At 40.1% G+C, this 13,275-nt stretch overlaps 1 protein-coding gene across 3 annotated transcripts in view; it reads right to left on the minus strand.

Annotated features, from left to right (window-relative positions):
• ap3d1 (adaptor related protein complex 3 subunit delta 1) overlaps positions 1–10,117 on the minus strand; it is a 33,706-nt gene extending 23,589 nt beyond the window's left edge. For all 3 annotated transcript variants that reach the window (XM_080832613.1, XM_080832614.1, XM_080832612.1), the window contains exons 1-5: positions 9,817–10,117; positions 2,672–2,767; positions 2,326–2,406; positions 1,465–1,545; positions 958–1,065 (exon numbers count right to left, since the gene is read on the minus strand). In XM_080832613.1, coding sequence (XP_080688739.1) covers positions 958–1,065; positions 1,465–1,545; positions 2,326–2,406; positions 2,672–2,767; positions 9,817–9,912 — 462 coding nt within the window. In that variant the 5' untranslated portion in view covers positions 9,913–10,117. The remainder of the gene's footprint in view (positions 1–957; positions 1,066–1,464; positions 1,546–2,325; positions 2,407–2,671; positions 2,768–9,816) is intronic.
• Positions 10,118–13,275: the final 3,158 nt, after the last annotated feature.

Raw genomic sequence — 13,275 nt, forward strand, 5'->3', positions numbered from 1 at the left:
AAATGGCACTCATCTTTGCTCTGATTATGAAGATGTGATGTGTTTTCACCTTCCAGACGACAGCGTTGTGATCCATCCACTTCTGAAAATGAATTAACTATCTGTGCTTTTGTAGGCTTTCAGTTTTTGAGATGTGTAGGGACAGATTTTCTATGAGATAGATGTAAATATCTCCACAATTGAGCTCAGGCAGAGACTTCGTCGAGGTTAAAGAAATACAAATGTCAGCGGGTGCAGTAAATGGATCACAAGTTTTACTAAATATCTCTGTCTGGCTATAGTGGTATGGTATGTGGTTGATGGCGTTCGTAGTTGAGTAGGCGGCCCTGCTCGAAGTTGTCTACTGTTTGTCACCATTTTCGCTGTGTTTCGCTGTTCTTTTTGCCCGCCAGCTACCTATTGTAGTCACGTGACTGAAAACTATCAATTTCTGATATGCAGCACATGAAGGTAGTAAAACAGAGGGTAAAGAAAATGGTGCACAGCCTTTGTCATGCATTTTTCAAATTGTGTACATGCACAAGAAATTGTATATTTGAACGTTTATATTTCAGTGCTATAAAAATATAGAAAGCAGGTGTTTGATGGTTGTTTATATTTGTCTTCTGTCAGTAGTTTGATTTGTATGCTAGGCTATTTTCCGTTCAATTTTTCTCAAAGATGGTCAATTATTATTAGTTAAAGAAGCACAATTTCGCACTTCCTATAGTGCATTACAACGCCGCATGGAAATAACCGGTAGCTCTGCTAGCGTCTGCCCCCCCCCCCCCCCAAAAAAACATAATATAATTGTATTATTATTATATGACGCGTCAACAATAAAAATTCACGTCGACGATTTTTCACAATCGACGTCGTCGATTTTGTCGACTAATTGTTGCAGCTCTAACACACACACACACACACACACACACACACACACACAAACACAAACACGTATAGGGGAAAAGAGCTTACTAAGGTCATGATGTCATTAGCCAAGTCACGAGCCAGATCTGGGGTCACAAAACAGGACAAGCCAGTCAGGGCCACACCAGTATCATACTGATTAGGACTACTGAGATCCTGGAGCAGAGAGAAAGAGAGAGACAAAACAAAAATCATTAGACAATGGCATTGGCAATAAATCCAAAACAATGTTTAGCCAAGGAGTCGAATAAAAAGGCAGATTCAAGGACTTCAGTAGACAGAGGCAAGATTTTTTAAATAAGAGGCTCAAAGAATCCACTTAACATTAGACATACTAATTGCTATTTCTTCTATTTATTAAGGGCATGTTTTACAAAATTGTTCCTACTTCCCTAGTAGGCCACTCTTCACTCTCTTCATTTGATAATAACCCTACTGTTTGAACTCTTAACAGAAACTTAGAACATAGAATACTCACCAGTCCTTAAGCCAGATGAAAAGCCTTGGGGAAAGATCTGTCTAAATCAAAACACAACCGAGAAGAGAACTATTTACCTTACGGATCTGATTGGTTGTCAACATGATGACATCGGTTCCCTCATGAAAACACTGGGAGGCTGCCAAGTAACCAATCCTCTGAGGGAGAAAGGAAAAACATTGCAATGTTGTCAATCAGTGCGGACACATGTGTCCAGTTTCCAAGCGTAGTCCGGTTTCAATCGAAGATCCAATTCATGTAACTCCCCAAATCTAGATTTCCTGTGTCCGACTGAAATCCGATGTACACCCCCAGATAAGTGATCGGATTACGCTGGAAATCGGACAACGCGCGCATGTAACTCTCAAAACTAGATTACAACTGGACAACAACAACTTTTGCGCATGCTTGAGATCCTGCCCATAGACATATACATGCTATCATGATATGATAATCGCTGCTAGACGCTCACTGTTCTTGTGCTCCCTCTCATTCACTTTGAAATACTGAAACCGAAACTGAAACGAAACTGAAACTGCAACTGAACGTGCTAATTCACTGAACAAATATTTTCATATTACTTTTCCACCACTTGTTTGTCATGTAATCCATTCATATCGATGTGAATCAATCAATACTAATACAACTTTAACTGTGGTGTGTTTTTGTTTCATTTCACAACTTATTTACTGTATAATCAACGGTAGCAGATGCCCGCTTGTAAACATTCCACATTTGATTTGAACTGACGCGGCCAAGATCTGGATTTGTCCCTGCCATGTACCTTGAGATAACGCAGTTAACCCCTAATGGAGAGAGAAGTCGGGGTTTGGCCGAAATCGGGGTATGCCATCATGCGACCGCAATGAGTGTCACAGCTTTTGTACAACTCAGTCTTGCCTCACATAGAAAATCAGCAAGAATCCAAATCCTCTTACCTTAAATGTGAATTTAGAGGAGCTCATCACCTCCACGATATTAAAGGCAGCCCAGCTGACGTCATAGCCTAGCATCTGTAACTGCTCACAGAAAAGAAGGGGTCAATATGGCAAAAAGAACTCCAAGAATATTCCTGCAACTTTAAAAAGAGCATTCAATATATTTTGAAGCAACAATCCAAACAAAGTCCATTATAAGTAAATTAAGCCATTTCAAATTTGTAATTTACATGATTCACTTGTCAAAATTGAATCCTCTGATAACTGATGTAATAGACTAAAACCTACAGACAAAACAAAACACAGCGACTGACATTTCACAAGTACAGTGTGCAAATGGTCTTACGTAGGTCAGTTTGCAGACAGCATTGGCTTTCACTGCGATGTTGTCTTGTTTCAGCTCCGATTTGATCTCGTCGATACAAGTGGAGATGTATTTAGCCTGCCAGAGGAGGTAGAAGAAGGTACAAATGAATGGGTATTGTAAGAAAGCCGACGGGAACCAACAAAGGGCAAAATTACCATAAATGCACTTATTAATGACATGAACACGAGTAGTAATAATTTACGTATCAAATCATACATCACTATATTTAATCTTCACCAGGAAAAAAAAACAGACCGGGGACGGGGGGTATTTGTCAGCATCAGCTTAATGTGGTTTGGACATACAGACCTGCCCTCATGCATGTTGGTCACCCCATCCACAGTCCCTCAAACTACTCGAATGCTATCTCAGAGATGGGAACTGAGCCTTCCTGACCAGAAGTGTGAGGGAGTGGGGCAAAGGATGACTGAGCCAATCCCAAAAACAGTTTGTGTGATCGGCGCACTTACAACTATAGCTTGATTTGATCTGTTATGACTTGACAATGGCAAAGCAAGCATTATGACTGAGTGTTTGCCCTCTTCAATCACCCTCTCTGCACTTCCTTGTGAATAATCCTGACCTTGTTGACAGACAGCTGCCTGCACCACTTATCTTCACTAAAAACAACTATGAAAATCAACTACTGAAAACTGAGCAACAGTGATTTGTGGCTAAAGAATAATGAGAAATCCTAGAAACAAACAACCTTTCATTAATACAGACAATACTCAGCTGATAAAAGTCAAAACACTGTTAATTAAATGTAAATGTGTTATATGACATGTCATCCAACCGTTTTGCAGTAATATAAGATACATCAGATACAGAGGTCTGCCACTGCTGAGGAATACATTCTCTTCATGGAGTGTTCAAAATGAAAATAACTCTCCGCACAGGCTTTTGGAGAGACAATCTGAGTTTTCATTGTTTCTCTGTTAATATTCAAATGTGTATTAGTGCCTGACTGCGTTGTATTTGGCTGCTTTATGTGGTAAAAAGCTTTAGTTCCATTTTCACAGCTTCATGCCTGGACTAGGACCCTATGATTTCCGTGATGCGGAAAAGAAGGAATCACAGAATTCAGTAAGGAAAAGCGAAATCACAGTTAAACGAAGAAAGTGACAGGAGAGCAATAAATTCCATACCGCTCTGGGCAACAATTCTTCCTGTGTGAGTGACATAGACACGTCAATGATGTTGTCTGAGACAGGTAGCAAAAGCTAATGAAACAGGAACTCTGTATTTATTTTAAAACCACTGAAGATTAGAGATTGAAATGATGATATTTACAGAGTTTGCCACTTTGACGGCGAATTGATGCATCCCTGTCTTGAGCATTGTGAGCCAAAAGGGAAATGAGGTGACTCTTTGTAGACACAGGAGACTTAAACTGGCTACTGGGACAGCATCTGAACAATCAGAAGATTTGTACATGTACAATGATCGTAACATATGTGGTTTATTGACTAAATGCATGTTCTTAGAACAATCGGAAGATTTGACCATGTACAATGATCATAACATATGAGCTTTATTGACTCAGTGCATGTCTTGCAGCCAGAAACCGGAAAAAAGAACACAGATTTCATTGGGCCCTTCTGGACTACAAAACGACACAGTTAATTCCCTGGAATCTACACCATCTCCCTCTCACATGACCACCTACCCTCAGAGTCTGTGGAGGAAAAAAAATGCTTCCAAGAAACTTTAAACCTTAAAAACTGAAAATCCTAAATTACAGGTAGGTCATTGACATTATCGGTACATAGAATGCAATAGATAGGTGGCTGTGTTGGACGAAGATCTTTGTATCAATTGTATCATAACCATTTATCTGTATCAATGAATCAAACAAACAAATACAAAAATAGACAAACAATAGAAAATCTGTCATAGTATTTACAATTTAGATCAATTAGCTATGTGGTTTGTGGTTTATGACAATTAATCTCAAAGATCTCTAGTAAACATCTATTGATCCTACGAGACCAACTGACACAATCTGTGTCCAAATTCTCTGGAAATTCACACCCCTGATTGAGCTTGTGCACTGACACGCATCCACAACAGCAGATTATATTTTGAAGACAACCAAGGACAAGCCTGTTCAGTACTATACTTGAGCCATAAGATCCCATAGATTCCAGTATTTACTCTTGTCAAATGACATTTACATTTTTGAGAACGATAAAGACCACAAAGAAAACCTCTCCCAATGCAGTGTTGAGGGAGAAAACTGAGGAAGTAAAAATGCCTGGGGGTTCTAGGATGTACCACTGAATTCACAGTAGTAATGAAAATTCCTTCTCTTTTCAACAGTGTCATTCTCTCTCTTCTTCCCCCTGTCCAACACACAGAGCAGTAGAAATGCAATCGTGTTGGTCATGGGTCAGTCATGGGACTGCTGTGAAATGCAGGGGGAGAGGGAGTCAAAGAAGCAGAAGACATGGAGGACATAAACCAAATACATTAATGGCACTGTATATTTCAAATATACCTCACTACATATGTTCTTTTATGTGTAACAAAAACCTGACTGGAGGACAGGAAAGTACTGGTTAAACTGACTGGAGGACAGTAATGTAAATGTACGGTTAAATTGACTGCAGAACAGAAATTAAAATGTACTGGTTAAACTGACTGGAGAACAGAAATGTAAATGTACTGGTTAAACGTACTTGAACGGAAAAAATATGGAGCCTGCCCATCAGAATTTCACGACATTTGGCAGATATTAAAAAAAATGCTGTCTTTTTAGAAAACAAATTTTACCAAATTTGTATTAGACTTGGACATCACACACACTGAGCCAAACTCATACCACCTCCCCACTGCGTTACCATTTCTTTTGAATGGAAGACTTATTTTAATGCTATGTAACGACACTGAATAAGTAGCTTTCAGCTTATCACAACATGAGGATAAAGCAACCTGTCAATACACACGCCAGAATAAAATGTAATACAATTTCGGGAAATAATACAGAATAGGCAATGCATTACTTTCCCCTCTTGGTCAACTGAAATGGTACAGAATGGCCTGATGACACACATCAGCACTGAAGCCCTTTCTGATGAAGGCCCTACCACTGAACCAAAGACTTAACACAAAGTGAAAGATCTTGGTCACATAAACAATAGCATAGGATGTCAAGGTTTGTTTACTCCTTCCAGGTGGAAAAAAACATTGAGTAAATGAAGTCTTAAAGTCCACTTATGCAACAGTTTTTTTCTACTGAGCTTCCCATAAAGTTGCGTAGTGTAGCACACTTTTACACCACTGTCGTAAATACAAATCGTGATTCAAGACCTCCTTATGGACAGTGGTACACCAGTATTTGCTGACAAGCTTAAGGATATGGAACGAGCAAAGACAACGGCAGAAGCCAAAGAAGCATGTCGACTGACAAGGTAGAGTAACATGCAACACATTTCATCACCTGGAATTGAGAATCATAATATCCTGCATGTTTAATATCCCTTCACCCATTGACAAAGCTCTTTTAATGTCGTGCCATGGAGAGAGATTTTTCCTTGTGCTTCCAAATTCCAAACCAACGTCCTTGTTTCATTGTTAGCTGTGGAAAAATTTGAATCTTTCCACGTTTCTTGGAGAAGTCTGTTTCCCTTATAAATAATTTTACCTAAATAAATTAACCAGGCTACCCACCATTCAGCAACATGAGTCACCGAGAAGAATCGGCCTAAATAAATAACATTATTACTACAGTAAACCCTATTGCCCACCAAGTTGATCTAGGAGGCCTGTGGGCTAACAATAATAACATGATGTGGAGAGGGAAAAACCATAATCATTTATCATAATAATGTATTAATAATGTTTTAATTTAAATAATAATTTAGTAAGGTCTCTACATGAATTGGTGTAATTCGGTTAAAATAATACTGAACTACCTAAACTAAATAACTAGCATTAGAATTCAGAATTATTTACAATTAAGATTTATTATTTGATTGTAAATATCTAAAACTATATTGCGTGAGTGCGCTTTCAATAACATTTCAGGCTGTGGAACTCTCCAAAGCATGGAGCAGCATACAAGACAGCGTCCCAAGTATTACAGAGCGGGGCCGTTGTGCTAAGCTAAGGTAGACTCTGCAATACCTTCTTGAACTGTTGCCCTGCACAGATGTCTGTGGCATTTCAGTAGGGAAATGGCATGCAGTGAGAGAGTGGACGGTCAGCAGATAGACGGACACTAGTGGAGAGATGCCTAGGTGTGTGCTACTTCTTCAACAAATGGCACTAAACATTTTTCCCTGAATGTTTGGGAGCTGCTGACCTGTGCAGTTAGCTGTTGGTGGATAATGTGTGCATTGCTACACATATCAAATCTGTCTACACCTCCCATCTACCTGTTGAATTTCATCTGTCCTGAAACGCAGTCCACCTTTCAAACGGCAGTCCAGCCTCTCTCTCGCTCTCTCTCCCTCTCTCTCTATGTCTCTCTCACTCTCTCTTTATGCCTCTCTCTCTCTCTCTATGCCTCTCTCTCTCTATGTCTCTCTTTCTCTCTATGCCTCTCCGTGTGTGTGTGTGTGTGTGTGTGTGTGTGTAGAAGAATGGTTAGTAAAGAATAGTTCCCAGTGAATGTCAAACAGTACTGAAATGCCTACCCTAGTTATAATGTCAAATGTTTGGGCTATTACTCCATGCCTATAACATCTCTAACTGTATGCTAGCATAAATGATAAAAGTAACACCATCTATCACCACACTCTACATGTGTTGGGAGCATTGGGTACCATCATCTCTGTGTAAAAAACATAACAACACGTGTTATAAACATGTAGAGGCTCTAAGGAAACTGCAGTGTACAGCTGTCATCATATCCACAGACAGACAACTCATTCAAGACAGACAACTCATTCAAGGAACATTCATAATTCAGTGTTCCCTCCATGGTGGACTGAACAACAGACACTTTATCCAAGCAGCCAGCTTCAGGTTGCACAAAAGCCCAACTCCAGAAACCCTATATGAAGTGCTGCAGAAGACTAAAGCCCAACTCCAGAAAACCTAAATGAAGTGCTATAGAAGTCTTAAGAAAACCCCTCTGGGTGTCAATGGAACAAAATGACTCGAATACTTTATTAAACAAAACTCTAGCCAATGATGGAGCTATTACATTTTGTTTCAGGAAACATATTAATACTCCAAGAGGTGTAATTCCATGCCTAAAACACAAACTATTTGGCCACATGGGGGCATATGAAAACATGGAAGTGCTAAAAAAAAATACAAATAATTGTTGTGATTAGGCCTGCAGAACATTGATTCTGCAAGCAGAGTTTTTGTCATGTGGCCATGAAGACGTAAACCTGCCATGGTGTCTGTTGTGTTATATGTTTGAAGATAGCAGTATGACGGTTTCAGCAGGCCTAACACAAAAAAACTCTTGCAGAATCTCAGTTTTCTTGCCAAAAGGCTAAAGCTTATGCGTAAGTATTATGGGGTTGTACAGCTACATCAATGATCAAGTTTCTACATTAACATTGAGTACTTGCATCACGTGAGGCCAGTGTAAGAACTGAAAATTGGTTTGTTTCTAAATACTGTACAAGGTAAGTATTGGCTACACTTCACATACTGCTGTGTTCAGAGTTGGGTATGAAGCAGGTTGTGGGCAGAGAAGAAGAGTTGGAGTGTTGGAGTGTTTTGGATGGCTCTGGAGAAGTAAAGTGTTTCAGTTTCAAACTCGTCTCCATAGAATTATTGCTGAGATCTGAGTATCTCAAGTTTTACATTAGCTCATAGCACACTCAGATTTACATGGGCTCATATGCACTCAGTTTTGAGTCAACAAGAGGAAGGATGGTGACGACAGCAAAGACCTGTTATATATTATATATATATAAGAACCATCCGCGACTAAAGCCCTCTCTGTTTGTTTGATATAAGTCAATGTTAGGAACCTGTAAAAGGATCAGTTATTTCCAAAGCTGGAGCAGGTCTGTGCACCCAAACCACAGTATAGCAGATGGGTAGGTTTCATGTTTAATTTAATTGTCCATCCTACATATCCAAATGCCCTGTGGATGACATTCTGATGACATCACTGCTTATTTATAAAATGTAAGGTAATCATTAAGTAACGTAATCATTCCACTGTGTCATCACCTGGACTATTCAAAACCCATTAGCAAACTGAAGACAATCCTACTTATAAAACCAGAATATCAGAATAACACATCACTATAACCACAACGCTAGCTAGTTACACAAGGCAAGCCACACTCCAACGCTGAAGGTGTAAGTGGTAGGAGCAATGCTACTTTGTGTATAGAGGGTGTGTAATTGTTAGATCGTTGTGTGTGGTATATTTTGGTAAAGTTACAACATTGTGCAAGTGGATTTAAAAAGTATGTATGCAAGTATGGCATTAATCATCTCAGGCATAGTATTAAAGTATTAAAGTCAAAGTATGTCAGGCCACTTCATATGTTTGATGAAAATCCAGACATATGACTGATATGAATGGGTTACTGGAAAATGATTAAATCAAGCCAGAACAACCGGCAACCTCGACAGTGAACATGGAAGCTAGTTGAACCGTAACACCGGCACCAACATGACGTGGCCACTTGACGGCTCATTACATTTCGATAAATGGAGTCAAATCAAAACAACTCCAACATCTATCTCATCTGCTACCGTCAGAGCAAGCAGTCACCTGCTTGTCATGGCCCTGTCTCATCGGTACATAAAGATTGCCGAACTGTGATGGAGCATAATTTCCTAGCATTTGAGACCCAAGCTAACTGTGAATGCAGGCTAACTGAATAGCAGCAGGACAGCTGGCTTGGTAGCATATTAACCAAGCCAACCGAGCGAATGTCAACATCATCGGTCAATATGCTATCAAGATTCCCTGTGCGCTATGTTGTATAGGAAGATAGGGTTTTCGGAGATTCGCAGACGTAAGGTTAATTAGCTAATGTTAGTTAGCAAGGACAGCAACCTTGCTTGGTCACGCACCCTACTAACGTTACTTGACTGACGTTACACAGGTTAATAAGACACCTGAATGAGAACATTTGTTATCGCTAACTAAATACGCAGGAAAACAAACGCTATTTATGAAATTAATACGAACATACCTCATCCTCCTTATGGTTTCTAATGCCACGCACTAGATCCTGGAGGTTTTTGTCAAACATCCGATCGATGCTCCCTTTAACAATCTTCAAAGCCATAACTGCAGATTTCCCACATTAACGTTGCCCGATATGTTTTTGGTTTGTTTTGTTGTTGTCGCCTCTGTCCAAATGAACAACTCCAAAACGCGTGGTTGGGATGCCAGCTGACCCACTGGACTGCGTTTTACCAACCGATTAGCGTCCTTGAATGATGGTATTACAAGCCCAATAAATGAGAGAACGAATGAACCGATCTAGCTGAGTAGAGGCTAGCGGTCAGATTCGCGTAGGAAATGGCTGACAAAATCTGAAGCCCATCACTGCAGTAAGAAGGGAAGGGCGGGGATACGTCTTGGGTGGGGCAAAACGTGCAGCCCGGCCCATAATCGTGCAGGAGCGCCGTTTTCGAACAGCCGGGCTGAGTTCAGGAACCGACAAAACCTAACAAAACTTGTATTCAAAGGGTGGTGTATTGAATACCCTATTGGGTTAGGCAAGCCCAGGGAAGCCCATTATTTGCGTTCTTTTCGAAGGTATTTCGAAGCCTGACAAAATCTGTAAAAATACGTGTTTATTTCTTCCTACTATCCTTTCTTAACTTGCATTTGGAAATTATTTGGATCCACTGTGCGCACTGCCTTCATAGGGTTTATGCACGGCGCTGCAGGTTGGGTAACACCTCTGACACACCCACCACAGAGAAAACGTACCTCAAAGCCCATTGCACGCCAGAAACGTACCATTCATCTGTATCAAAACGGTAGGCCTATACACCGTTTTCAGATTGAACGTGCCCCTCGTGTCCTTGTTGGAGGAGTTGGAAAACACAGTCAAACCGGACAGTTTCTCCTTTCCTTTGTAGTTTGTTGTTGATGTGGCTGGGAGATGTCACGGAATGTGTTTTATTGTGGTTTCAGGTCGAGACAATTGAAATACCCTTTTATGTTAATTGATGAACATATAACTGAAAAGTTATAATCTCTAGTTGCATTTCAGTGAGAATGAATTAATTATTGGTAGGCTATACATTCAACAGGCCAGCATTGCAGGTTAAAACTTTTCAGTGTAGAGTTTTGTTTGCACATTTATCATCAGCCTACATAGCATAAAATAATAAAGTAATAAAAGGTTTTCAGCGCCACTGCCGAAATCACATATCAGATCCAGGTATTTCTTAAATTTCAAACCTGTTCATGCTTTAACATCAGGAATCACTCGTTTGTCATGGGAGATTCCAACCAATGAGGTTGTTGTTCGGATGTCATGAAGGCGTGTTCGTGCAGCGAATGGAGAGCAACTGCAGCGCTTGACTCCAGAAACAGCCATCGCATTGCTCCCGAGAGGTTTTAACGTCATGTGACATGGTGACGTTCGGACAAATTTATAACCATCAAGCATTGTGTTAGGTCCAGCATGCATCACATTAAAGGAGAAACCTGCTGAAACACAGATGACAAGATGAAAAAAATTACTTTGGCTTATAACTTTTGTTGTTTCTTTTCATAAAATGTCATAAAGAGTTTACATTTCCGGTCCTGCTGAAATATGCCTATGCCTAACCCTACTTTACATGAAAGTTTAGAACAACAAACCTAACTCATTGGAATTACAACGTCCATTTATCTTCTTCCTTTTCCTTGCCTTATCCAACTGAAAGCAAAACTATTAACAGGAACCCCCAGAAACCTTTAACTGTAGGCTTCCATACAACTGCAGATGTCTAATGCAGGCCTGATTGTTAACATACTTCAATGTCATGGCATTCAGAGGTGTTGTAAAGTGCAGTAGCCTAGCCTATGGCATTCAGGTGGACTGGGGAAAAACATTCCGAGCAAAAACGACCTAACTGCTCTGACCAACAGAAGTCACAAATGCCAGCTGCAGACACTTGTTGTGAGTAGCCTATAGGCCTATTGTATGGAGTTCAACAGCCTAAACCCCATGAATGTAGCCCATTTACTAAGATGTCAGTGATTGATTGATTTCACTAATTTAACCCATTAAACTGGGAGGTACAAATAATATCCAAGTAAAAAATCAACTAATAACCCACCCACTCAATTGAAAAGGAAAAACTCCAATAGAAATGTGCTTAATATTCACATTCCACCATGAAACTAACCAGTCTCCCATTGCTGTTGAAACAGATACCGTTTCATTGACTGACACCAATGTGGTACGTCTGAGTTGTCAGCGTGAAGCCCCCGATGTCTTGAACGCTGCAAAATAATTCTAACCAATGGAACATTTACAGGCGGGGTTGCATCTGCCCGCCCCCTCCAGATACTTGAACAAAATGGCGTCTGTGTCAGCTGACTGCGAAATGCATAGGCTACAATTAGAGACAGCAGGCCTAGTAGGAGGATCAGGAATGGAGAGCTCGGAGCGTGACACATAGCGGCTATTTCACTGAAAGCAGACAGGTATTGGCTGGAAGACATATCCTTCCCTGTGTGTCAGCTAAGGAGACTGACTAAGCAAGCCTTTTTTATTAATTATTTTTTACGTTTAAACTATTTTGACCTGTTTGTAAATAACATTGACCGGACTCGGCGTCAGTGTCCGTTAACACTATACCCTAAGCATTTGGCAGCTATGGAGCTACATGGAAAAACTCAGGGTATGCATGGTGCATGCTGGAAATTCGTTTTAGAATCAGGTGGAATACATTATGAAAATTATGAAACATGGAATCAAACATTGACCGCCGAAGGAATCGGCCGTGGTTAAGTTCTTAGCTCTACCATCTAAATTCTGTTGAAGTGGCAGCCCTGTGTCAGAGCCCTGTGTCACATAGCATTTGTTTGTAACATGTCGGGCGAAGGGCCCTCGATAGAACGCCCTACTGCTATTGGTCTACATGACACCAACAATATTCCTCATTGGCTAAGCCAACAGGAAATATCTTAATACTAGGGATGCACCGATATGGAAATTCTTGGCCGATACCGATGTTCAAAACAACAATATAGCCGATACGGATACCGATATTTGTTTATTTTGTTTTTGTTGTTATTCATTCACCCTTTTGTGCCAGGAAAATAATGAAATCATTATCTAAAAAGCAATGTGTTAAATTATGTCAGCCCTTTATCACTCTTAATTTTGAATGAGCACAAATTCAATCAGATTTATGAAACAATCTTTAGTTTAACTAAACTTTATTTAATATAATATCACCAGGCATCAAGACATCATTTCAACTGTAAACAGATGCTTGCAATGCAGCCTTACAAAACACAAGCATAAACCCTTATGGAATGCCATATAAATTCGAGATTAAAACGAATATAATACAATATTTTTCTTTAAAAACTGCCTGCCATAAACATCGGCCAGTACCATCGGTGAAAGTCAAGTTTATTACCGATAGGCCGATAACATTAAAAGAGGCAAACATCGGCCGATACCGATGTACGG

This window comes from Sprattus sprattus (assembly GCF_963457725.1).
Source record: "Sprattus sprattus genome assembly, chromosome: 2".
Classification (NCBI taxonomy): domain Eukaryota; kingdom Metazoa; phylum Chordata; class Actinopteri; order Clupeiformes; family Clupeidae; genus Sprattus; species Sprattus sprattus.